This window comes from Gekko japonicus, unplaced genomic scaffold (assembly GCF_001447785.1).
Source record: "Gekko japonicus isolate JY-2015 unplaced genomic scaffold, Gekko_japonicus_V1.1 scaffold531, whole genome shotgun sequence".
Classification (NCBI taxonomy): domain Eukaryota; kingdom Metazoa; phylum Chordata; class Lepidosauria; order Squamata; family Gekkonidae; genus Gekko; species Gekko japonicus.
Genome location: NW_015162494.1, coordinates 38504 through 66053, shown reverse-complemented (window position 1 = coordinate 66053; position 27550 = coordinate 38504). Strand labels below are relative to the sequence as shown.

Below are 27550 nucleotides of genomic sequence, written 5' to 3'. Positions count from 1 at the left end.
GCCCCCGCCCCTCCGGCTGCCCAGCCCCATTGCCGCCGCAGTGCACAGCCAGGAGCACCCGCCCCCTCCGCCCAGCCGGCACAATCTGGGGAAAGGCTGCTGCTTGGGCCGCCTCTCTGAGTCCAGTCGAGAGGTCGACTCTGAGGCCCCCCCGGGGCACCGACTGCAGCGCGGGAGGGAGGGAAGGGAAGCAGGAAGACAGGCGGGCGCAGGAGGTGGAACGGAGGCCTTGGAGGGTGGTGGACCTTGGTGCTTCCGGGCAGCACGCCGCCGCTGCCGTCTGGATGGCTCGAGGGGGTGCCACGGCGCCTGGCTCCATGGAGAGGGCGCTCCTCCGGCTCCTAGTGCCGGGAGCGTGCCAGGCTCCTGCGGCCACCCCTGCCTCTCATCCTGCACCCTAAGGGCCAGCCCGCACTCTAGGCGAATGCCTAGTTCGCCTAGCGGGTGAGCCGGCCCTGTTTACAATACAGGTGCAGCGTACCTGCAGCTATCTTGATTCTCAGGATTCTGTTAGGTCAAAAATGCTGCCACATAGTGTATCCACTGTCCACATGGAGGTACTAGTTCAAGGTTTCCCTTGCTCAAAACCCAGTTGAATCCGATTCTAGGGGGTGGTGCTCATCTCCATTTCCAAGCTGAAGAGCCAGCGCTGTCTGAAGACTTCTCTGTGGTCATGTGGCCGGCATGTCTAACCGCCAGGGCGCATGGAAAGCTGTTACCTTCCCATCGAAGTGGTACCTATTTATCTACTTGCAGTTTCTTGCTTTCGAACTGCTAGGTTGGCAGGAGCTGGGGCCAGAGACGGGAGCTCACTCTGTCACATGGCACTCGGGTCTCGAACGGAACTACAGACCTTCTGGTCTGCAGCTCAGCATCTTACCCTCTAAGCCACCACGGCCCTTATACAGATGTTATTTTCAGGGAAGCTGAGTCAGTCTGCAAGGTCTAACATTTATATGATGCAAAAGCTTGAATCTTTGATGTTGCAGCTAAGGCTTTAAAACTGCTACTGATCAAACGTCATTGCATCTGTGCTAGGTTTGAAATACAGCTGCTTTTTTAAAAAAATCCATGCATATAATTACATTCTTGTTCATTATGGTAAAGACACAATAAACAATGCCATCCTAAACAAAGTTACACTTTTCTAAGCAGATTGATTTAAATGGGTTTTGAAGGGTACAACTCTCCTTAGGATTACACTGTAAAGGTGCAGCCAAACATAGTGTATTTGATATCCTGACTGTTATGTACACAAAGGTCAGTTACATGCAGTAATCCATAATGTTAAAAGTATGTTCCTGTTTCTTGTATTCAGAATTATCATACCATGGTCGTTTATATTTTATTTAATTTTTTATGCTGCCTTGTCAAAGACCTGCTTGAGGCAGGTCATAACTAAAACAGTTCAGTAAAATACAGCCATTAAAAAGAAGCCAGAACATAAATGCATACCATTAAAATCAAGCCAGAGCATCCACATTATAAGTGGATGATGACTAAATATTTGCAACTGAAATGCAGGAATTTAGTGCAGTCAGAATGGCAGCACTATTTTTCCAGGAAAAAGGCAACCCCATGTTTGTACCTACCAAATTATGTACCTACTCCTTTGTAAAGTCTGAGGTTGGATCAGTCTTATGAGTCAAACGGGATACCCTCTACTGTTCACACACACCCTTGTAACTTTTGTGGCCTGTGCTCCCCCCCCCCCCCCCCCCGTCTTGCTTTTGACCTTTCATGCATTTGACTAGGATCATCCCAGTCACTTCTACTTGTCAGAGTTCCTTAAGGGCACAGACAAGCTTGTCATAGGGGGGAGGGGAACTTGTATGGCAGTACATGTCAACACGTATAACAGTGGGTAGAATCTTACTTAGGCCTGCTGTAAATTCTGTACTGGCTCTGTTGTAGGCTGTTGGAATTATGTTAATAAAAACAAGCAAAAATCAGAAAACTGGTTGCCCTGTGCTTGTCGTGTTCAGGTTGTTGTTTTTTTAAAGTGGAGAACTTGGGATAGATGTTGGTTTTACACTTTTTAGAAATAATGAATTATGGGCTATTTGAATAGGAGACTTGTTGGAGAAATCTTGTCACAGAAATCTGCTCCTAGATGTGGCTGTCAACTGTTCAGCATGATTACAGAACTAGAAGTACTCATGATTCTGCATTTACTCAAAAAGAAGGTGACCCTGAATGTAAGACGGCCATCCTCCCAGCCTAGAGTTAAACACACAGGTTTTTTTAACGACATAACTAACTTGTATACGAATGTAAGACAACCCCCTCTTTTTTATGGCATACATAAGAACATAACATAAGAGACGCCAATGTTGGATCAGGCCAAAGGCCCATCCAGTCCAACACTCTGTGTCACACAGTGGCCAGAAATACCAGTGGGGCCAGGGTAGTTGTGTATTGGAGTAAATACTGCATGTTCTGATGCTCACAGTAAATGTATTCCCCCCCTTTTGAAAGCTCCTTGGGAAACTACCAATAGAAGAACTATATACTTTATGATGCCACTGGGTCCCTGGAGGCAATAGGATAGTCAGACTGTGGTGGGTTTCTGCTATCTGCTTAACTACCACTCTCTTAGCCTAGCCTACATTTACAGCAGTAGTTCCTGAACAGCTGGTCAGGAACCGGAAGTGGATGTAATTTTCTCACAGGTTGGTTGCAGAGAACAGCAGGGAGGAAGAGTAACAGAGGCTGCGGTCACATGGAACATTAGCCACGCTACAGAGACGGAAGATAGGTGGATTTTCTGGGTGCGATCACACCACCACATCTGGGAAGCGTAGAGCTCCCGTGCCGAACCCGAGGCTTCCCGCCGAAGATGCGGGGTAAAAAACTAGTACCTCCGAGGTACTAGTTTCCGGAAACAGCGGGGCAAGGGCGGGCACCTGATCGCGTTTCCGGTGGAATCCCATGGCATCCGGCGCCCGCCCATGTCCCATCGCGAACAGGTTTTTTCCCCCCAACTCTCCACAGGATGCGCACGAGCGCCCAACGGCGCATGTGCACAAAGAGGCCCCCTCCCACTGCAGCCAGGCTTGCCGCCTCTGGAGGGTTGCTATGGCCACTGTCGCGCAGGCGGTTAGAGCGGCTGTGACGAGGGCCCCCCTCCCCCTCCATTGGCTATGCCTCGGAGCTCTGTTGGGGTCCGGAAGCGTCTGTCGCCCTCTCCGGTAAGCCCACCGCCCGCCTTCGGATGTGCAGATACGATTGCTCAGTAATGCGTATGCACAAACTTCAGTTAAAAAAAAAATCCATCCCGTTTGCCACGGAAGTGGCGCCTAGCGATTGCTGGTGTGATCGCGCCCCACCGCTTCTTTGCCGCGCTGCAGGATCATCATGTGATCGGCACCTGCCCCCTAACCACGGGACCTCCACGGAACTGATCGCGCAACTGTGCGTTATTTTCCTCCGGGGCAAACAGCCACGCTCCCCCCCCCCCGCATTTTCCGGCCGGTATGACGGGGCCAGAGTTAGCAGGAGGAAGGAGGCGGCTCTGGAAAGCTCCATGGTAAATAGCCATGGTACATCAGTTGCTATGTGTATAAATGCTAAAAATGTATAAATGCTAAAAGTGTAAATATGTATAAATGCTAAAAGTGAAAAACATGTTCAGTGTCGACAGATGTGAAATTCCTGTGTTATGTCAGGAGCAAAGGAGTGTGGACATACTTTGCAAGTGGGCCTGAAAACCACAGTAAATTTTGAAATAGGTCCTTCAAAGAAGAGTAGGTTTAGAAGTGGGTCCCTTTACAGGCTTTTTGTGAATATAAAAAGGGTGGGAGAAACAGTGTTACTCTGTGCTTCCTGGAGTAAGTGGAAGAATATAAGAACTATTCTTGCATAGCACTAATTCGGGGTAATACTGGTAGTATAATAAAACACTATAAATGAGAGTTTTATAGCTGAGGGGTAATACATCTAAAAAGATGCACAGGTAGGGTTGCCAGCTCTGGTTTGGGAAATTCCTGGAGATTTTGGTGGTGGAGGGTGGGGCTTAGGGAGGGGAGGGACCTCAGCAGTGTATAATGCCATAGAGTCCACCCTCAAAAGCAGCCTTTTGCTCCAGGGGAATTTATCTTAGTCATCTGGAGCTCAACTGTACTAGCGGGAGAGCTACAGGTGCCACCTGGTGATTGGCAACCCTATGCACAGGGTTAGTGGATTTTGGATACTGCGTTGGGGGGTTGCAAATGTAACTGTCACAGAGCAGCAGCCAACCTCTTGTCTTTCCCATCTTCGCTGTTGTAACGTTAACACACATTTTGAAGCATCTCTTTTCTGCTCTTTTCGAGTCCGATCGGCTTTCCCCATCTACGGGCCGACCGACCAACCAGGAGATCCTCCTTTTCTACTTCTCGGCCACCGTACTATGCCGGTGTTGCCATGGCCACGACGTCCTCACGCCTTCAACGCGGAGACGCGTTCGGTGTTTCCATGGCGACGGGGAAGGCGGCCTTATTCGCGTCTGCAGTTTCTATAGCGCTGTAGCTGGGCGTTCTTGCCTGCTGAAGTGGAAAGAATCATGCCGCAATGGCCGCTGCTCCGAGCGCTGCGAGGCGGTCGTGACACCCGCTCGCTTTCGCTAACCGCGCGACATCTGCACCACCTGCCCTGGGGCTTAGCCAAAATGAAGGCGCTGGAATGCCTGAACTTGCGGGACAACAGGTTGTGTCGGCTGCGCCCGGATATGGAGGCTCTGAGCCGGGTGAGGTTGCCCCGAAGAGACCTCGTTGTCCGAGGCAGCCTCTCCGTTTATGTCCCTTTAGTCTTTCACCCAACCTTGGTCGTTTAAACTCGGGACTAGGATTGTCGCTGTTCCATACGGCTGTGAAGAAAACCGCGCCATCTACGCCGCACCGGCTTGGCCACACAAGAAAATCCAGCAGTTGTCACTGACTGCTGTAGTGCAACAATATGCGTTATCCAATGATGTGTGGATGCAAATGTTAATCATAACCCCCCCCCCCTTTCCCTTTTTTTTTTAATCAGCAGCCGACAAGATAACATTAAGCCGGCGCGCCACTGGCCCTATCTGCAGTGAAGTCTGCACTCCTACAAAAGAGTAGTTAAGTCAGAGTTGTGCTCTAATAGGCAACTAACTGCTGGTAAACGATTTGGGCCCTGTAAATTTTGTTATTCTGAAAGTACCACTGCTCAGTTATGATAAAAGGTACCCTAAACCCTTCATAGAGAAGAGAATTACACAGCGTTTATAGCTAGTTGCACATGTATTCACCCTCCTTGAAGTATTTATTATAAGGCCTGTATATCATCGTGGTCTTTAAAGCTGTGATTTCGATTTAGGGTCTTAAATAAGAGATGCTCATTCTGTGAACAATTTGGGTCTTATTGTCTTACAAGAAAAAAGAATCTTAAAAGACTTGGGAGCCGCAGTCTAGCTATTTAAAATACTTCTGCAGCTTGACAATTTTTGTTTATTATAAGGCTTTATCTCAGCATTAAATTCAAGGCTGTAATTGATAATGTGATAAAGATGTTACATTTTTAATGGCTGCAGACAATGAGAAGAGTGTTAAAGCTTGGTTGGTTTCAATAGAAGAGATTTAAGCACATGCTGAATTTACTGGAATTGTGAAATTGAGAAGTCCCTGACTTTACCAGGACTCTGCTCATTAGTTTCTGAGTCTTGTATCAGTTTAAATCAGGATAATCTACAGTCGTACATCGAATAATGTAGAAGGTACTCACTGTGAACGGTTGGATGGGGAGGGTGTCTACATCTTTCATTCTAAGCCTCTGTTTGTTTAACGGATTGTAAAAGTGGTTATGGAATTTTATTTTTATGACATACTCAACGTTGGCAGAGTTGTAATTCAACCTAGGACTAATATGCACTTGTTGAAAACCAACATTAAAAAAAATATCCTGGTAACACTCAAATTACTTAAAAAAAAATTCACAAAGCCCCGTGACTGTGGCAAGAAAGTGTGTGTTTTTCCATAATTGTAAAATATTTATGCTTTATGCAGAAAGCAGTGTTGTTGAAAGTGTTGGCTATACCACAGTATATTATTCTGAGAAGTGCTCTGCCAGCTTCCTTTCTTGGAATGTGAGCAGAGTGATGTTTGTGGTATAATGGACTCAGGTGCAGCTGCATCTGGTTCCTACAGTTTGTCCTTTCTAACTCATGATGTGGGTGGGAAATAGAAGCTTTCCTTGGCCATTCCAACATGCAGATCATTTGAAAAGCTATTTCGTAACAGAATTTGGGAGCTTACTGTTCAAAGAAAAGTAAAATTAAAAAGTAATAAAAAATTGTATTGAACATGAGCAAACCCTTGGATACATACACTTATAACTCTTTGGATGTCAACCACAGCACTGGGAGGGCCCAAAAGCTAACTAGTCCAACCAACGTTACAAATATAGGGTAAAACCATAGCAAACTATGGGCAATAAGCAGGTATATTACAGAAACACACCTGCAACCAAAATACTTGCAGATTTCTCAAGCAAATGAGCCAAACCACATTCTACAACTAAAGGCAAAATCTCAAGATTTGGACTAGCCACTTCGTCCTCAGGGAATACATCATTTTAACCAAAGATAATGTTCAGTCATCATAGCCTGTGCAAAACTCACCAACAAATCATCCTGGGGGAAATTTCTGAGCTACTTTTACATTCAGTTTCTAGTGTGTGGTACTTCTGGATTTTTTCATCACTAACAAATACTAAACAACAGCTTTCTATTTGTTGTCAGTAGCTAAATCTTGGGGTTGTTTTTGCCTGAGAGAATAACGTGATCCATCTGTTATAGCCCATTTCTTAATTTGAAAACTCAGTAGAAGGTGTTAGTAGTAGTAATATACAAGTTGGGACTCGGGAGTCCTGTGAGAAATTGGGTGTGAGGAGGGAATTATTTGGAAATCCCACCCCACCCAAATTTCTCTCTCTAGGATTCTCCACTCCTGGGCAATGCTCCCTCTAAGCTGTGGAGTCTTATGATCAAACATTGCTACTGTGTGAGCTACTGGCATTAAAGTTGTGAGCAAGCGATTTGGCTACGGTAATAATTAGTTTGCTCTGGAAACATCCTTCCTGAGCTAAGACAAAAATGTGTGAGCCAGAGGCTAAAAAATTGTGAGCTAGCTCACACTAACTCAGCTTAGAGGGAACACTGCTCCTGGGAGCTTGAGTAGGATAAAGTTTATAGGATAAAGTTTATAGGGTAAAGTTTCATTTACGGTCGAAGCCAGCAGTTAACATTTGAAACACTACAAACTTAGTAGTAAAAAACACCTATGAGTAAAGGTAAAAAGGCTTTACAGAACAGTAAAATGCATTATAAAATACATAATAAATTCCTTAGGAGGTAGACAGTTAACAATAAAACGATTAACATTTAGCTTGCTGTGTTAATATAGATTTTCTAATTCTTAAAACACTCCATCCAAATCTAGCCACTTGGTGTGTTACCTCCGAGTGCCTATCTGAGAGGAGGTTTTTCATAATACGGGCTCTTTGCTTACTGGTTAGAAGTAAGAACTTGGGGAATGAAAGAGATTTCCGGAGATTATTATAGGCCTCACAGTCGAACATAACATGTTCTAGATTTTCAATGCCTACATTACAGCAGGGGCATATGCGTTCCTCGAATGGGATTTTCTTATACTTTCCCTCTGTATTTGCTAAGGGAAGAGCATCCCAGTGCATAAGTGTAAATGTTCTCCTATATTTGTGGTTTGACAGATGGGGCTTGAGTAAGATAATGCCTTTTTAATGGCCCCCCCCCCCCCCCCGATGCTTAGCTGTTCTTCAATTTATATGCTTCCTGGATAATATCAGACTTGGTGGGATAGTTGCTTTTTCTTTTGATTAATTTACAAACTCATATTTTTCTGAATCCCCAGGAGTTCTCAGGATATGTTAACACCCCTGTCTTGTCTGTGGGTGGCCCCAGTGTGCTGCTTTTGTTATTTGTACACAGAGATCAAGCTTACCATTGTGGTGATGTGCAAGTACATTCATACCTTTTGTTTTAAAAATAAAACATTGTTGCATTCTTGATTCTCTAGATGTAATGTTATCTTTAAAAAGTGGTAACACATGTATGTATCATAGTTGTCCTAAAAATGAGATCATTTAATTGAGCATCTGATTATAGTTGAAGGTACTAAATTTGGGAAACAACATGTTTGAGGACGTTCCAGAGCAGCTGACATGCCTCAAATCTCTACAGAAGCTTTATTTGTTTGGAAACAACATAACCAGAATGTCACCCTTAGTATGTGGTAAGATCATAACAAATCATGTCAAAATTAAATATTGTGCATAAGTAATATTTTCCCAATTTAAGAAAGCTGATCACTTGTGTGAATGCATTTGTGTCTAACTCATTTGTTATGAGGGCTGGATTTGACATAAATTGGACTTTGTTGAGCCGAGCCATGTGTGTCCTAAAATGTAATGCCAGGTAGCAGAGATATAAACCTTATAAAGGACACAGAAAACAATTAAAGATATTATAGCAGCTATTCCATTGGAGCCCTACATTAGGAAAGTGTGTGTGTGTGTGTGTGTTAAAACTAATATTTCTCTGCAAACTGAAGTCCTTTGTTGAACTCTATATTTTAACTGTGGTTAGTCTCAACCCCCCTCCTTAAAAATATAAACTACACATATAAATGGTCTGAGCCTAGGAACCCGGGGGAAGAACATGTCACAGCTGAGCATTGCAAGTCCCCCCACCCCCGCACCAGGTCTACTTAGAGTGGCCGTGACTCTCCAGGGTCTCAGGTTTTGTTTTTTTACTGGGTAGTTTGAGATAATAATTTAGAGTGTCCTCTTCAACACTTGTTCTGCTATTATTCCTTTGGAGCTCCAAATCAGGAGGGCATGTGTGTTAAAACTAATATTTCTCTGCAAAACTGGAGTCCCTTGAGTTTGAAGGACTCTATATTTTAACCCTGGCTGGTCCCAAACCTTCCCCCCTCCCCAGTGCCCTTAAAACATGCCTGCCTAAATTGGAAAGGTGGGGGAATAGTGGGATTTTGCAAAGCAAGTTTTAAAAAGCACAAGGATCACAGTAGAAGGACATCCCCCCCCACTCCTACTTGTGAGGAGGACAACAGTGGCTGGGAAGTTTGGCGGCCCTGCCCTCTGCTCAGAGGCACCCCCGCCCTCTGCTCTTTATACTCCCAGGCAGCTCAAGCTCAGAACAGTGAGGATGGGCAGGGGAGGGGGGGAGAGAAGAGAGCCCCACTCCCAGGCTGGATTAAAGGCCTGGGTGGACCAGTTCTGGCCCTCGAGCCGTTTGTTTAACACCCCTGGCATAAACTGTACCCATTCTTGTTTATTCATAACCCCATTGTGTTCAGTGTGGTTCTGTCAGGTAAGTGTGCATAGGATTGCATCCAAAACAAAAAATGTCTTTCAAACAATTGGTTCATCTGTCATTCAAAGATATACATATTTAATGAATTAGCAGTGTTGCAGCAGTTGTCATCTTAGAAGAAGCATTACCTATTCTGAGAGAGAAGAGAGAAGTCTGTCCTGAGATAGTATCTTCTATCTATGGTGTTTGTAATACTTATATGTACAAATAAAACCCCCCAAAACTTTTGTTTGATTAGCCAAGGGCAGTGTTGTTGGGGGGGTTTTTTGTTGATCAATCAGCTAAACATTGTAGAACTAAATATTACATCCATCTGGCAGTAATTACTTAAAATGTGGGGAATTATTTTGTTAAGAGTACAGTGTGTCTCTAATGGAGCATCTTTGTTAAAATTTACCATGCCTGCAAGCATTAATGAAATTAACTATGACATACAAACAATAGCTAGGGATCACAGTTTGAAAACAAAATTGTTTCCTTAATATCCAAGTACAAAAATCGTTAATACACAACTATTAAAATAATGTATGAAGAACAAACACTTAACGTAATGTTTCTTTATAGGTGGACTGCAGAATTTAGTGCTTCTAAATCTGAACAACAATCAGCTTAGCTATCTTCCTCCAGAGATACACAGGTAACTTCGATTTCTACATGGTTGAAGCTTCACCTGAACTGGCTATATACTAGGGTTACCAACAACCTGGAGAAAAAAATGTCATGCACCTTTAACAAAATGTGTGGAAATGGACAATTAAAGCTTATGATGGCTCAGAGGAAAATAAGACCACCTGGTAAATAACATTCCCTTATGCCTCTGTTAAACAGACGGAACATTTTTCTCTCTCCAGGTCTCTGACAATTCTACTATATCCTGTGCAGATTTTCTTAATAGCCAGTATGTCCTGGTATGAAATTCTGTATCTGGTCATGTTTATTTGGAGAAAAGACACAAGAACTGTGGCTTTTTAACTTTTTGTTAATGTTCAGACCCAATTAATTGACTATCTGTGTATGACAGAAAGATCACTAGATTTTCAAGTTTCTCCTATCGGTAAAGTGCATCATTGTTATTGATGTTTTTGTTGTTGTGTAGAATTGCATATATCATTGCCACCTTGAGTCCAAGTGAGAAAGGCAGACTGGTGTGTCTGCTGATGGCAGGGCTTTCACTTCATCTAGGGCATGTATAAGCTAGTTGGGGTGTAACAAGAGACAGTGATTGACAAGGGGGAGAATGACTTGACTAGACCATGGCTGCTTCCACATGGAGACCATTCCCTGTGTAGAGACCCAGGTTCCAATCCCCGCTTGTGCCGTGGAAGCTGAGTGACCTTGGGCCAGTCACACACTCTCAGCCTAACCTACCTCACAAGGTTGTTGTGGGGATAAAACAGAGGAGAGGAGAATTATGTAAGCCCCTTTGGGCCCTCATTGGGGAGAAATTAAGGTCATGCTGTTGTGAATGCCGAGGACATGGAGCATCCATACAGCAGCCACTTCCTAGCACTTTCCTTGTGTCATTCCCTTCCCTGCCACTAGAGGGCTTTTCTTGGCTTTTTAAAAAAGTCAGTAATTGGCCTATTGAAATAGCATAATAAGCCCTAACCTGGCCTGGATAGCCCCAGCTTACCTGATCTCATCAGATCTTGGAAGCTAAGCAGGGTTGGCCCTGGCTAGTATTTGGATGGGAGACCTCCAAGGAACACCCAGTTTGTGGTGCTGAGCCAGGCAATGGCAAACCACCTCTGAAGGTCTCTTGCCTTGAAAACCTCACGGGGTCGCCATAAGTCAGCTGTGACTTGACAGCACTTTCCACCACCACCACAATAGCATGATAACATTCTAATGATCTATTGCAACAATGTACTGGTTTCCAGCTTTTATTTTAAAGTCTCTAGCCCCTTTTCTTATAAAGGGGAAATAATCAACTTGCTCATTTTGCCTGATAACTCTGCAAAGAAAAGGGCTAGAGATTGACTTTTTGTTACTTAATAGATGCTCCCCCAAACAGCACTGCTGTAAAGAATTCAAGGTGGAGCAAAACATCCATGTGGGAACTGCCCAAATGAGTTGGTGGTGTGGAGGGTCAGGCAGACAGGCAGTTAGCCGGCTAAAGAGCAGTCCTGCTTGTTGTCATAGTATGGGTGGATCTGGAGAAAACAAGATAATGCAGAGATGGAGAACAGACTGTCAGCCAGGGACATAGCCCCCAACAGTAGAGAGATGGGAGGCCCTCAATAGATATAGGGGGTTCTGCTGGAGCCCTCTAAAGCAATAGGTGAGAAGTCCCAGCTGAAGAGCAAGGGGAAGTATTTCAAGACCTTCTCTAAATCCTCCTATGTTTGCATATGAGAAAGTAGACAGCCTCATCCAGGGGTCCTTCTCATATATGTGCAAGAAACCCCATATCTTTCAGGAGTGCTCTGCAGTGCTGTATTCTTCTTCACAGGTGTTATCTCCCCTGTTTCAGCTGCCACTGTTTAAGAGAGAGGGCCATCCACTTCTTGTATTATGTGGACAGTGATACAGCCCCCCCCCCCCCCCCCCCCCCCCTGGCTTTTCTCTCCATTATAGGTTACAAAGGCAGTTGTGCCTTGCCAAAAGTAAGAACATAAGAGTGCCCACAAGTTCTTGTATTGTGAGAAAGGGAGAAAACTACTTCTTTCTCAACCTGCTGTATCCCATGCATAATCTTGTAAACCTCGATCATGTCACCCCTCAGCCGTCGTTTCTCCAAGCTAAACAGCCCCAAGCATTTTAACCTTTCTTCATAGGGAAAGTGTTCCAACCCATTTATCATTCTAGTTGCCCTTTTCTGCACTTTTCCCACTGCTATAATATCCTTTTTGAGGTGTGGTATTCCAAATGAGGTTGCACCACTGATTTATACAGGGGCGTTATGATACTGTCTGATTTGTTTTCAATTCCCTTCCTAATAATTCCCAGCATAGCGTTGTAAACTGAATTGTTAAAACTGCTCCTACATGTTCCAGAATTTTGAGAGTTGGTGTGGTGTAGAGATAGAGTGTCCCGCTAGGAGCTGAAACAACTGGGTTTGAATCCCTGGTCTGCCCTGAAAAGCTCAGCAGGTGACCTTGGGCCCATCACACACTTTCAGCCTAGCCTACCTCATAGGGATGTTGTGAGGACAAACTAGAGGATGGGAGAACGATGTGATGAGCTGCTTTGGGTCCCAATTAGGTAGAAAAGTGGGATATAAATAAAATTAATAGTTTATTGTGCAGCAAGGGAACAGATGTATAGCCAGACTAATTAACAGCTTCCAACTGTGCATCTGTGTAATTAAAATCTGTTTGTATACAAGCACTGCACAACATACCAAAGCAAGAGAGATTTGGGGGTTAATATACCACTGTGTTTTTTTTCATAGGCTTGAAAATCTTGAGTGCCTGAGTTTAAACAATAACCAACTGCAAAGTATCCCCAGAGAGCTATGCTGTCTCCGAAAGCTGCGTGAGCTCCATTTGACCCACAATTCTCTCACAGCACTCCCTGAAGAGATTGGACACCTGACAAAACTCAAAATCTTGAGCTTGTCAAGAAATCAAATAGAAGAGCTCCCTGAAGTGAGTGGCTTTGTGCCTTGGGGAACTGCCTCTTCTTGTCACCATTCAGAAATTTTTCCTTGACTGCAGAAGAATAATTTTAAGTGGTTTGGTTATTTCAGTCTTCCGTGAGCTGCCAATATATATATTTTTTCGTGGAATAGATATGATAAATCAAAATACATCTGTTGTTAGATTGGATTGGGGCTGATGCACAAGTCCAGTTCATATGAATGGTCTAATTGTGTGAGCTGGGAGCAGTGAACTCACACAAGATGGTTTCCTGCCTTGGGATCAATATCTTTGACACAGTGATGGAATGGACCGGCAACATCTAGGTTTCTTTCTAATTTCTGCTTGTTTTGTTAGCATTTTGGATATTGACATTAGACTGCATGTCCTGGAAGAAGGGCTGTTTAACTGGGTGTTCTGTGTCATTATTTAAAAGCAAACTCTGATGTTTAAAAAAACTTCAATTTTCAAGTTCTTGTTTTATAATACATTATTTCACGTAAAGTCATGCTAAAGTAAAAAAAAAAATTAACACCTCTAGCATCTGACAAGTTGGATATTGCTATGTTTCCATAACCATGGGATGCATCCTATCAAACCACTCCACTGAGCAAACTCCATTTATGTGGATTTATTAAAATATTCATACCCCACCTTTCCTTTTGGTTGAAATCTGAAAACTTCCTCCAAATTAATTGACTCTTCTATTGGAGGTAGGGTTGCCAGCTCTGGGTTGGGAAATACCTGGAGATTTTGGGGGTGGAACTTGGGGTGGGTGGGGTTTGGGAAGGGGACGGACTTCAATGGGCTATAATGCCAAAGAATCACCTTACAAAGCACCCAGTTTCTCCAGGCAAACTGATTTCTGTTGCCTGGAGATCAGTTGTAATAGTGGGAGATCTTCAGTCATCACCTGGACGTTGGCAACCCTGATTGGAGGCTGTTCTCAGGCTGGAGAAAGACCACTTAGAGGAGGGTGGATCCTCGCCATGCCATTAGTTCAGGTGGTAATGCTTCTGTCCCAGCACCCAATGGGCCATCCTCACTTCCTGCTCAGGCAAAGAGCCGTTGAACAAGCAAGCAAGACCCAGCCTTGCTCAGAAGCTAGGGAGGGAGACATTTTGATGAGGGAACCCCCTCGTCTCAGCACATGGTGAATTGTATTATCTTTGAGATGCTATGAAATGACATGAAAGGTCCATGGGATGTGATGGCTCATCCATGTATGCAAGGCATCAGTTAATGCTGCAGCCATCAGGTGGCATGCACGTGTGTACTCACCCATTTATCTCAAGTAGATCAATGATGTTAATGTTAAGTAGCATAAGACAATAAAAATGTGAAACTTGTAAATGCAAATTGTTTTGCCACAAAGGGCCACTTTACATGTTTCGCTGCAGAAACTGTGTGCTTTCCACCATGTGTGTGCACCCAGGCTCAGCTCAGTAACATATTATTCAATCTGCTTATTAAATGCATGTTATGCTTTTGTGTGTACAAATGTGATAAAAGCATAATGTGCAGGGTTGGATCCTGTGTTTCCTTTCTGTTGGCAGAGGACCCTTCTGTTGATAATACAGGTTCCATTGACTCAAGAGGCACAAGGGGTGATTTTGACCGCTTTCTCTTCTATGCTGCACTTACCTGCTTTTTACTTCACATGGGTTGTTCCTCCACTCCTCGCATTGCCTGGTGCTTACAGGCAATCAGAACAAACTGGATTGGATCCCGTGCAGCAAAGATGAAGACAGTTCTGGAATATTAGACATGCCCTTGATTTGTATATGACCTTTGTCTCCTGTAAAACCAAATAACCAGAATTACACAGAAAGGAGTCAAGATGGTTATTATAAAAGAAAGTGATGAAAAAACACAGCTGTTGAAACTTGGCAGCTAGCAGACTCCTGAAGTCTGATGTTAATAAAATTTGAAGTAATAAAATAAGCTAAGAAACCTGCATTTATTTCCACTGCATTTTCAAGATGATGCAAGCAATTTTAGGAAGAAAGAATTAGATATGGAAGACTAGGAAGCACAGCAATTTTGAAAATAGAAAAGGTGTTTACATGATTTTGCTTCTTAGGACTAAGAGCCTGGGAATTTAGATAAGCACACTGTTGGTATTCCCCATATAGAGAAAGGGAAAAGCTAAAAAAAATCTGGATGTTAGAAAATGAAGAATTACAGTGAGCAGGAAAAAAGAAATATTTGTGCTGTTTTTGCCATAGATGGAAAGTGTTATTTTAATACTGGTAGATCTAAATTGAAGCTTGGTAACTCTCATGTCTGCATAGACTTATGACTGTAGGCTTGGATCCACTGGAGCTTTTCCACAGGGAGACGGATTTCTGCCTGTGGAGGAGGACTTTCTCACCTTCCACTGCAGCCCCAAATGCCCCTTACTTGGGCTGTTCCTGGGAAACATACACTCCATGGGAGGAAATCCTTCTGCCAGTGAAAAAGCTCCAGCAGATGCAAATAAGTGTCTTTAGTGGCCTATGTATTCGTTTTTGAACCGCCAAATAAAACACTACAGCACAGGACCCATGTAGTTTTTAAAATAACATTCTTTGTTTAGAATGGAAGGCGGCAGCTCTACCAGCAAGCAGCTAGATGTATTTACTTTAGAATTTAGATCCAGGTGGGTAGCCGTGTTGGCCTGAAGCAGGAGAACAAAGTTCAAGGCACCTCTGGACTCAGGCTTTGTTCTACCCTGGAATGTATTACTATAGAAAGACATTGAAATTTCGGCTGTCCTTTATGGCAGGCCTAAACGAATTGCAGGCACTAGGTCACCATTGTAGTCTGAAGTTTGCTCGTGGTGCCTAAAGCTCAGGAAGAGGAGGGGAAGGGGGAGTCAGCCCTTGAAAGGAATGCCCTGCCCTGGTAGCAGTTCCCATTACACAGCAGTCTAGTACCTTACAACATTATCTTAAACAAAAAAGGCTTGAGTTTGCAAAAGTTGATGCTGCAATACATGTCTTTTACGTCCTACAGGGTTTTTATTGACATGCTTAGCATGCTGTCCTACCAGAAATCATTAGTTTAGGGCCAGCTGAATCAAGTGATGTGGCTTTTGTCACACAGAACTGTCAGGGTGTATGATGCTTTACGGAGCACAAAAATGCAAGTCCCTGCCCCATGGAGCTTACAATCTTAAATCTGATATACGATTACAAAGAAAGAGGAGAAAATAGGGAGTTGGGGCAAAACTGGGGAAGAATGTGTGTTTATTCCAATGACAGGTACATGGGTTTAGTTCGTGAAGGAGGTTGGGAGGGTTTTCAAGTTTTTCCTGGACTATGCCTCTTCAGAAAGACATCCTCACATGAACAAAACATTTTGTACCTCGTGAAAGGAGTAAAATGACCTTATTCAAGAAGACATTCCAGGGGCTTGGGCCTGCCGTAGTAAAGGCCCTGCTCTTTACAACTGCCTGATGTTATTACCTCTTAGAGTAGAGACTCATCTGCTGAAGTTAGGGTTACCAACTTGTGAGCAGAAAAAATGTCCTGTCCCTTTAATAGAGGCTTACTGTGAAGGAACAGACTGCTGAAGCTTTTTGTGGCATGGAGGTAAACAATAGTACCTAATAAATAATGTCCCATTAATCCTCTCCTAAAGGGACAGGAGGAGCTGCGATGGCTCAAGTAGTTAAGACGCTGAACTGCAGGCTGTGGAAGGTCAGTTGTTCAGCAGTTCGAGAGTTGCCACATGACAGAATGAGCTCCCGTCTCTAGTTCCAGCTCCTGCCAACCTAGCAGTTCGAAAGCAAGAAATTGCAAGTAGATAAATAGGTACCACTTCGGTGGGAAGATAACAGCGTTTCGTGCTCCTTGGTGTTTAGTCATGCCGGCCACATGACCACAGAAACGTCTTCGGACAGCGCTGGCTCTTCGGCTTTGAAACAGAGATGAGCCCCGCTACCCTAGAGTCGGACTCGACTGGCTTTTGAGCAAGGGGACCTTTACCTTTACCTTTTTAAAGGGACAGGACATTTGTTTCCAGACCAGTTGGCAACCTCATTTATAACTTAGAGGCAACATTAAATTTGCTTAATGCTTAAAAAACTGCATTTGGTATGGATGATTGTTGGCTTCTTTATTTGGGGGTTGGCTCCCCCTAAGTCCTAAGAAAATTTGTCAAGGCCTGCCTTATAAACCTTTTCCAGTTTCTCTTTTAATGTTTTTATTTTTCTTCCACCGGCAACTGTTTTCTTCTCTCCTATCAGTTTCCTACATTTAAGACCCCTTTCCTTCCTTGAAGGAAGTTTGGCATTTATTGAAGTTTGGCATTTATTGTATTTCTTAATCATCTTTAACTAGGGACTTTGCAAAATGGCGAGTCTTCGAGTTCTTGATCTAGCAGGAAACAACATTCAGATTTTCCCAACAGCAGTAAGTATGAAAATGAATAAATACCTTACACTGAATAATCTGTAGATTGTGGAAATTACTTGAGTGAGTTTCAGAAACAATGACGCTGTTATATATATAGGAATATGCTGGTATTCATTATTAAAATCTGCTTTATTTGAATTAATTGACATATCATTTATGCACTTATTTGTTTTTGAAATTTACAACTACTCTTCCTTAAAAAAAAAAAAGAAGCCGCCTAAGGTAGCTGACAAACTGTACTCCATGTGTATTCAAAATGCTGTGCATCTCAAAAAACTTTTTACTTGCCTTGTTAAAGGAACAAAAGCCTTACTGGTCAATGAAAAGTAATGCATACAAAGACACATGCGATTCAGAAGTTTCTCACTTAGAACAATGCACTCATCCAGAAGTCTCACTTTGACCTAAATATATATCTGAGCCTGCAGGTCGGGAACAGTTTTACTAGTCCCAGAGTACGGTCTGTAGGCACCAGGTGCAGCATCCTTGCTGAGGAGAAGCTGAGAAGTCTAGGGGTGATCAATGCCTGGATGGGAGGTCTCCATACCACCATTCTGGAAGAAAGGCAGAATATAACTGTAATAGCCACTGTAAAAAGAAATTGAAAATAGCACCCAGTGTAGGCCCGTTCCTTTGATCACATTATGGGTTACATGAGAAGCAAAACCTAACATGGAGATTGTGGGTTCTTCTCTTCTTTACCCATGGTGACCTCTCTGTGGCTGATAGAACATGAATACTGGTACAGAATAAAGGTCTCTGTATATCATATCATGCAAGCTTAACAAGCACTATTATTTTGGTACCTTCTCCAATGTGTTCCAAATTCATTGCATATCACATGAGGATTCTGTGGTTGGAAGTGCTGAAGACATGGGATCACCTGGCAAGCTTCCATAGCAAAGTGAGGATTTGAACCTGGGTCTCCCAAATCCTTGTATGAAACTCTGACCACTACAGCACAGCGGCTTCCCTTTTGAACAGCAGCAAACAGTGAGGCCTCCATGAGTCATACAAGTTGGGTAGCAGCAGTGGTATACCTAGCCTATTTGGCACCCAGGGGCGGATAATTTTTTTAACACCCCCTCCCTCCTCTATTCTGGGCGAAGTTAGAGGCATGCCAGCCCTACCTGATGTCAATATGATGGATACCACAGGCATCAAGGTAGTCTTTATGGTGCAGCAAGATTCCTGGTTATGTAGGGACTCTAGTCCATAAAATAATAAAGAAAATGTGCTGTCCCAGCAGGGTGTATAGAAAAGCATAGCAAGCCGTTTATATTAGTGCAAGAAAAATAAGTCCTGTACCTTTAAAGTAATGCATGATGGGACTTAGGCCACATTGAGACAGCCTTCCTTATTGGTTATAAATAGGTTCCCTTTCCAGGTAGCTAGCCAGCCCACCAAACTCCTTTATTAGTATTTTCCATCCGTTATGTTAGAGATCACTCACGGCAACAAAGATGCACAGAATCATCTCTTTTCACACATGGACTCTTATCACTTATGATGAACTCTCTCACTCATTAAGAAGCTGGATTGCAAATTAATGCACTTATTTGAATGCATGAGGAGCCAAATAAAATGATTTGAGTGAGCCTAGTAGACTTATGTTGATCACTTGCAAACAGGGCTCAACTTCCTGGTAGCCTTGGAGCAGAGACAGTGAGAAGAGGGATGTGGTGTGTGTGTGTGCTCTCCTACTCCCCACCCCCAACTTTTGTGCATTTTGCTTCTTTAGAACTGTGCTGCATTTAGCCATGATTCCCAAACCAAACCTTCCCTTGCACACAAATGTGAGAGGGAAATGAAAAGTGCATGCCAGAGCCTAGAGCTGTGTTGGTGCCCTGTATTTGGCCATGCCTCCCTAACCTTCCCTTGTGTGCACATGTGAGAGGGAAAGGCATGCACCGATGCAAAGTAAATCTGCTAAATGCACAGCACTAGCCTCAATTCAAGCTTGGTGGCTGGGCTCTTTGGACTCTGAAAGGAATCCCTCAGGGATGGAGATGATGGTAACCTGGGGCGGGTCACCCCCCCAGACCCTCTTGGTATGCCACTGGGTAGTAGCAAATCTCCTGATGGTTGCTGTTGGTTCTGGCCCCAATGAGTCCTCCCTCAAAGGCCAAAACATCCCTGGAAAGGGTCTTTCCCCTCCCTCACCTTTTACTGACAGAAACCAAGGCTTGAAGGTTGAAAATGTTGTTATGGTTGCCCAGCAACAGCCACTGGGGGCATTCAAAGCCAAAGGAGTTACCTCTATTATTTTGGGGGTTTTTAACCCCCCCCCCTTTTAAAGATTTGGGGTGTGTGTGTGTTTTTGTGGGTTTTTTTTTTTTTGCAAATCGGGATTTTTTGAGATTTGTAGAAAGATCTGCCCTTTTTTTCATGACCCCAGTCTCTGGATTTAAGTGTCCACAGATGGGACCATGTTGGGAATTTGATATATTGATTGGTGTTTGAATATGTGATTGCAATAATATCAGCAATCACCTGAGGGCAGTACTAAATTATGTTAAAGGCTCAAATGTTCATGTTTCTTCAAGTATAGTACAGAAAATACTAAAAAGAAAAAAATTCTAAGGAACAATTGTTGTCATGATTTTGTAGTATAGATGGGACTATAAAGATTTCCCTCTTTTTTGATTATTCATATTTCTCTGGTTTTTATAGATTTATTATTAAATAAGATTTTACTGGGATGTAATGAAGGCCTGTTAGATAGAAGGCCTCTCTTTCTTTGTAGGTCAGGGTATTTTTCCAGCTGATGTTAACAGACAAGACAATAGCATTCTTTTGGTACAGAAGAAGGTATAAGGTTTATGGTTCTAATTGTTTAGGTTATAATATAGTATCTGGGTCAAAAAGGATTTTTAACTCCTATCAGAGAAAAACACCTTTGTTTGGGTGAGAACAAGCCTTGGCCGATACTACTCAGGTCAGGTCAAGTAAATACGTGACGCTATTGTAGAGACACACCTTTCTTTACATTTGACCAATAAGGAGATTTTTATTTAAATGTTGTTTAATGTCTTGTAACCAATTATGCTTTTTGAATATTATTTTTATGATGATGGTATAATGATGTCATATTAAGTATTTAACTTCATGTATTTCCTGATTGGGCTCAGAAAGCAGTCAGTTTTGGTGGGTTATTTGGCCTAACTGTTTTCTGTGTTTGATTGCAATTAAATACAAGATCTTCCTCCTTATTTTGACTTCAATCTCCTATTTTTGACTGGATATTAATTTGTATAACAATTTTGCATCGATAGCCTTTGAGTCTGGTACAGCAAATACTGGAATCTGAGTGTAATATATGAGCACAAAACTATTGCCTACTTTGAACAAATATATGTGTTACATAGCAAACGACTGGTGTTTCTAATAGCAGCATGGACAACATACCTGTATGTATATGAGTTTTAAAGAATATGTGTACATAAGAATATGTCATCTCTATTGTTGCAAGAGTACAAGAATATACATGTTTCCGGTTTTGATAACAGATAAGCCTTACCACAAAGTTAGGTGAGGCGGCTATCTTAGAAGAAGATTTTGGACAGAATGGGATCAGATAGATCTGACCAACTTCATGGGAAGTGTTGAGCAAGCACTATTAAAATAAATACTGCTCTTGTGCAGTATTTGTGCATTTCAAGGAGACTTGTGCAAGAGAACTTCCTAGCAGATGGTGTTCCATGTTAATTAGAAGAAAGAGGCCACCCTTTGAGTTTTCCAACTCATGCAACAAAAAGATTTGCTGTGGCCCTGTTTGATAATGCAAGAAATCTCTGAGCATGATTTTCATAGCACGCTGAACAGTATATATACTAATAATACTCCTGCTAGGAATAGAATAGTAACTGTACCAGTGGTGACATGGCTACCTGGATCATTCATAATATAAGCCAGGATAGTCTTGTCATCAGCTGTCTTTCCAACCCTCCAACTGCCATCACTGAGGGACTTAGGCTAAGGTCATCCCTGCAGTTGTATGCTTAATGAATGGCAGAATGTTTTAGCTCAGGGTGACCATAATTTAGGTTTGAGGGATCTATTCCAGGGTCTGCCAGCTGGAGCCGGTTGTAAAGTCACAGCTACCTGTTGCGGCATAGCTGTTGTACACTTGGCCCTGGGGTACTTGCCTGTGCAAATACAGATTAACATCTGAGTTCCTATACATCAAGGATTCCAAATCAGACCCTAAAAATACTATACAAAAACCTGTTCAAGGCAACCAATTAATACTGCCATTGTACGGGGTGAAGAATACTGAATCTGAGGGATGTGTGACTGTCCCTTATTATTCAGATGCTTAAGCAGCTGTTTATGCCACATTCGTACTTATAACTTTACAAAGGAGGAATGGCTGCAGTGTAGCCAACTAGTCTAATAGCTATAGCAGTGGGGGCCAACCCTTGCACAGGTGGGAACTTGAAAGAGTGCACATTGTCAGTTAAATAAACTGATTAAGGGTTAGAGCATTGTATTTAGGAACTGACATACTGGATAGAGAGAGGAGGAAGTGCTAGCTACATGGCTGGAGGGAGGGCAGAGTTCTTAGAAGAAGGAAAAGCAGCTTGAGAAAAGCATTCTGGGGACACACAAGGAAATTCCCATCACAGATATAGCCAGAAATATTGGGGTACAGTTGATGGTCTTGACTACAGAGATCATGGCAGATGGTTCTGCAAGTGACTGACCTGGCTTCATGCTAAATAGGGAGTCCAGAGAGACCCTGAATAGAATAAAGAACAAAGGAATAAAGACACTAATATAGCAGGAGAAATAGTATAATTAGTATTAACAGATGTAGTGTGTCTGGGACCTGGAGAAGTGTCTGAGAATGGCAAGACTGTCCAACTGAATGTAGAAATTAAAATATAGTTTGAAGGGTGATTGAGGGCCAACATGTAATCAATCATACGACACACATGTATATCATATGGCAGAGTTACACACAGGATGCATATAATAATATAAAATATATAACCAGGTTGATACAACAGATATTGTTAGCATAAAAAGTAGCTAGAGTGAACTACCATTGTTTTTATATACTTGAAGAAATTATTTTGATATAGATAACTGGTATGGTGTTTGAAATTATAGTTCACTAGCCAAGAATATGAGCCCTTATTCAGGTAAGAGAGCTAGCTATTGTTGGAACATTTTGAAAACCTATAAATATTGAAAACTGAATTGATCTGGAGTGTTTTCTCTGAAGATACTCCCTGGCTGTAACCTGCTTGATTTTGGTAAGAAATAATAGGCATGTTTACATGATGCACTGCTCCTGGGACCATCTCCAATTACTGTTAAGCAGAGTACTCTAGAGTTCTAGGCTGAAGCTTAGATTTTCAAGTATGTGGAGGCTGGCTCATATCAGAACCGTGATTTATGAGGAGAGGTGGCTTAAACCCACTTGGTGCTGTTTTCCCAGCCTGAAATGGCCCCAAAGAGCCACAGTTTGCCCTGTTGGGGAAATTAATCTGTAAATATTGTATTTCCCCAGTAGAATAAATAGTGAATCCCTGGGATCAGTGCAGACTGGAAAAATGGTGTGGGAGGAGGCTCAAGCCTCCTCCACCTGCATGCCACTGTTGCCACAAGCCCACACACCTGACCCAGCACAGACTCAGAAACAGTGTCTTGTGTAGTGAGAGGCAGTGTGGTGTAAGGGTTAGAGTGTGGAACTATGGTCTGAGAGACCCAGGTACAAAAACCCACTCTGCCATGTGGTGGTGGTAGGGAACAGTCAGCCTGATCTTGGGTTAGTCAGACAGGGTGGTGAGGCTAACATAGAAGTGAGGAGAACAATGTAAGTCACTTGGAGTCTGGGGAGAAAGGCTGGGTATCTGTCCCTTATATATAAAGCCGTAGTGGGGCCCAACGTTCCAATGCACACCAACAGTGTTTGGAGGCTTGAACTGTCAGTCAGAAGACGCTGGCTGGGTTGTGGAGATCGTTCCTTCTCCACACAGAGAACAGTTATAGCAGCAAATGGACTTTCCTTCCAGGGTCACTTTCACATGTCCAGGGAGGCAGCCTTTGGTACACCTGGAATCAGGCAGCTCCTACGCACAAAGACGAGGAGCATTATCTAGGGAAATGAGAACTAATTCCTTTGGAAATAATACTTTATATATGTCTTCATAAAGGATTGATGGAATTAAATTTTACATTTCATGTACTTATTGCTGGCCACTTTGATAACTGTTGTTTCAAATCAAAGGCTCACAAGACTCTCACGAAGGTTTCATGTTTTGTACTAAACAGATCTTTATACCTTATGCAACCTTAATGAAAATAGAAGGCATTTAATGACTTTCCACACCTGCTTATACCAGGGGGGCCACACAATAGCATCCGGATCAATGGTCAGCTGCAGCTCCCCTGAAGCCTGTGGTTCTATACTCCCAACTTTCACACTCAAGATGGAAAAGTTGGGCAAGATGATCATGTTCACAATGTCCAAGTGGGTTCCCGGGTTCCCGTTTTCACCCAAATCCTTTCCACCCACGGATGTGTTGTGAAGCTGGTAGTGTCTCAGGAAAGGAAGAAGCTAGAATCACAGAGAGAACAGCAGCATTTAGAAGACAGAACACTCTCCTACCAACTTGTTGCCGCTATGGTTTTCTTCTTACTTGTCAGTTTGTCACTTTTATACATTTGGAGGTCTACGCCAGGCTTTCCTCTAAGCAAGAAATGAAAAATTCTTCATGGTGCACCACCATCTGCTCCTCCTAGTGACTGAGGCGAGTTAGGCTAAGAAGGAGTAACTAACTGAACGTTCCATGTTAGACTCAAACCTGCATCTCTCAAATTCCAGTCCAACACTCTAACTATTAAACCGTGATGGCTCTCTGTGAAATTTTCATTGTCCGGGATCAGGCTCTGCCCCCAAATCTACAGGAATGTCCCTACCCATCGGGGGCTACCCTTCAAGTTGGGTGATACAAGAAATCCACCACCAGTGACTTTGGACCACCATAGCCTTTCTTCGATCACCATATCTATTCCATAATCCTCACTTCATGTGAGAAATAACTAAAAAGGACTGAGCCCAAATTTGCTTCCCAAATGACTGAATTGACTATTTTTGCCTTAATGCTCTCTGTATTTAAACATTCTGTTTGTTTCAAATTGGCTGAGTTTCTTCGATGGGTGGACTTCTGAACTTAAGGTCTCGTCATTGTTTCTATTTTGCTTGATTCAAGTCTAGTACCACCACAGAGTCCAAGAAGATTTTTGGGGTATTAGCATTTGAGACTCAAAGCTCCCTTGATCCTGTATAAGTCGGACAAGAGATGCTTCAATACTTCTATCCCACCCTGGGCTGTTCTACTGCAGACCAGCACGGTGACCCTATGCAATTATTTTAATTTGGTGTGTTTTTCTCCTGTGCATCATTCAAAATCTTCTTCATCGGACTATTACATTTAGTGCCATGACTCAGAAGAGATGTGAAGGGGTTGTAATGTTTGAAACAGATAAACGTTCCCCACTGGGCATGATTGTTTTTCAGCCATCTTGTGGCCACACTACTGTTCACAGTCTCTCCATGAATCTTCCCTTGGAGACTCCAGTTGGTGCAAAATGACATTGAAGACATTACTATGGCTCTATGGTTCCATTCTGTAACCTTCTAGAACTAGATATTTAAGCCTGACTACCCATAGCACTCTGTGATGAACTACGTAAAAACAGTCTGAGCGTAGGCAGTGGCAGAGGCTCACTCTAACTGCTGAGCCGCCTCCATGACAATGGAATGCATCCAGCAGGGGGCTCGGAGGGGGAAAGATCTCGACAGTTAGGCAGCTGAGGTCTTGAAGCATGGAGAGAGAGAGAGCTGACAGTTTGAACAGCTCGGTTCTGAGAGAGAGTTATTATTGAGAAGGGGGTTTTAGTGGCTTCCTTCTGAGCGAAAACTCTCAGTCTGTGGCACAGAGATAGGGTCTCACAGAGCAGAGGGACAGATAAGACTCTGCTGAGGGGTCCTGCCGGAGTCAAAGGGCAGACCTCCATTTAAAAGAAAAACACCAGCACACCAAAACACACAGGAAAGGACTGTAGTTCTGTTATTCAGAGAAAAGTCCAAGGAACAGACAGATCTCCAGCACGGAGGGGGGAAACTGGGTACTTGAGACTGAGGGTGATTTCGCAGCTGCTCCATGCTCACTCTTCTCTCCCCCCCGCCCAATGCTGCCCTCCACAGGATCCACCCCCCAAATCTCCAGGTATTTCCCTCCTAAGAGCTGGCAACCCTACTTTCCCCTAAGTGCCTGTTGGTAGGCAACTAAGCTTGGTCCTGTCAGCTATTTTGGCCTTTGGGAGAAAACACATTGGGGCCAGTCCTGATAGGGTTGCCAACTCCCGATGGGAAATTCCTGGAGATTTGAGGGATAAAGCTGAAGAGGGTGAGGTTTGAGGAGGGGTGGGACATCAGACAGGTACAATGTCATAGACTCCACCATCCAAACCAGTCAGTCCCTCATGGGAACCATTGTTTCCAATGTCCAGGTGAGGGCTGGAGACCACTCAAAATTACAACTGCACTGCAGAAGGGAGGGCAGAAGTCAGCTGAAGTCAAAGGGGCAGATAATGGTAGGTTTATTGTTAGCTAGGAAGGAGATGGGATTGCCAACTCCAGGCTGGCAAATTCCTGGGGATTTGAGGGGTGGAGCCTGGAGAGAGTGGGGTTTGCGTAGGGGTGGGACCTCAGACAGGTAGAATACCATAGACTCCACCCTCCAAACCAGCCATTTTGTCCTGGGTAACAATTGTTGCCAATCTCCAGGTGAGGGCTAGAGATCACTCAAAATTACAACTGCTCTTCAGGTAGCAGAGATCAGTTCCTCTGGAGAAAACAGTGGACTCTGTCATTATACCCTGCTGACCTTGCCACAGCAAATTGACACTGTTTGCCCAAAGCCAGAGCACTCTCCCAGAGCCTCTTTCTAGATCTCGTTGTATTTATTTTCACAACGGGCCTTATTCCTAATATATGAAATACATAAATAAAATAGTTGGACCCTTGGAGGAACTAGGGCTCTTGTGTGCATATTGCACTTTACACAGGCTTGTAAAACTTTGAAATGAGTTGCAGTCCATTTTCTGGATTATTCCATCCATCTTTAAGCCTCCACCTGAAAAATACACATTTGAGAGGGAAAAGTTCAAACAGTGATGAAAATGCAAAGAACCACATTATAAAACCAAATAGATTCTGAACCAAAAACCCTTCTTGGACCTATCATTTTACAAGTGTGAGAATTATGTAAGTTAAAAAGGAATGAAAGATTGCAAGTGTTCTATAATATAAGCAGTGTGTACGTTGGCATTAAAATACGACTCATTGGATCTATAAACCTCAAGTACTAGCAGAGAGGGAAAAACTAAATCTGTCTATAGGCCAGAAGTGTATGTGAGCAAAAAATAAAGGCCAAAAGGTGACTTTTGTAAGCCGGCTTTGGCTGGGAGGGCGGGGTAGAAATTCGATAAATAAATTAATAAATAGATATGGAGGGGAAGATGACTGTTTCTCCCCCTGAAAGAAGCCTGGTACTATGCAGGATTTTTAACTTTGTGCTTTAAAACATAATTCTGGGGTTCTAAAATGTGTATTTGCATATAATGTGAACTCCCAAGGCCTGTTAATTGCACTTTTTAGAGTACTTCTTAAAATTCTCTCTCAATGAAAACAGTGCAATTTAAAACTGCTTGGCTGTATTGTGCCTACTATTTGTTGTGATCCCTTTTCGCCTTATTGGAATAAACAGTTATGATCAGAGGTCATTTTCTTATGGGGGAACGCGGGGGATCGCAGTTCCCCCGGGGGAGGTACAGGGGGCGGGGCCCATAAATTCTCTCTCAATGAAAACAGTGCAATTTAAAACTGCTTGGCTATATTGTGCCTACTATTTGTTGTGATCCCTTTTCGCCTTATTGGAATAAACAGTTATGATTCTTGTGATGTTTCTTATGTAGGCTTGCCAAGTCCTCCCGGGGGGCGGGGAAACCCCCGCCCCAGAGGCCCGTTTCCCAGCGGCGGCGGATCGGGCCCTGGGGGGAACCCCACCCTGACGTGCACGTCACCCAGAAGTGACGTGGCCACGCCGGGCATGCTGGGGGCGGGGCCACGGTAATCCGAGGGAAAACTCAATGTTTTTCCCTCGGATGGTCGT

At 43.4% G+C, this 27550-nt stretch overlaps 1 protein-coding gene across 1 annotated transcript in view; it reads left to right on the top strand.

The window, feature by feature from the left end:
• Positions 1-4543: 4543 nt before the first annotated feature.
• Positions 4544-27550, top strand: part of LRRC69 (leucine rich repeat containing 69) — a 39738-nt gene continuing 16731 nt past the window's right edge. The window contains exons 1-5 of the mRNA XM_015406054.1: positions 4544-4726; positions 8150-8276; positions 9944-10016; positions 12774-12969; positions 17286-17357. Coding sequence (XP_015261540.1) covers positions 4544-4726; positions 8150-8276; positions 9944-10016; positions 12774-12969; positions 17286-17357 — 651 coding nt within the window. The remainder of the gene's footprint in view (positions 4727-8149; positions 8277-9943; positions 10017-12773; positions 12970-17285; positions 17358-27550) is intronic.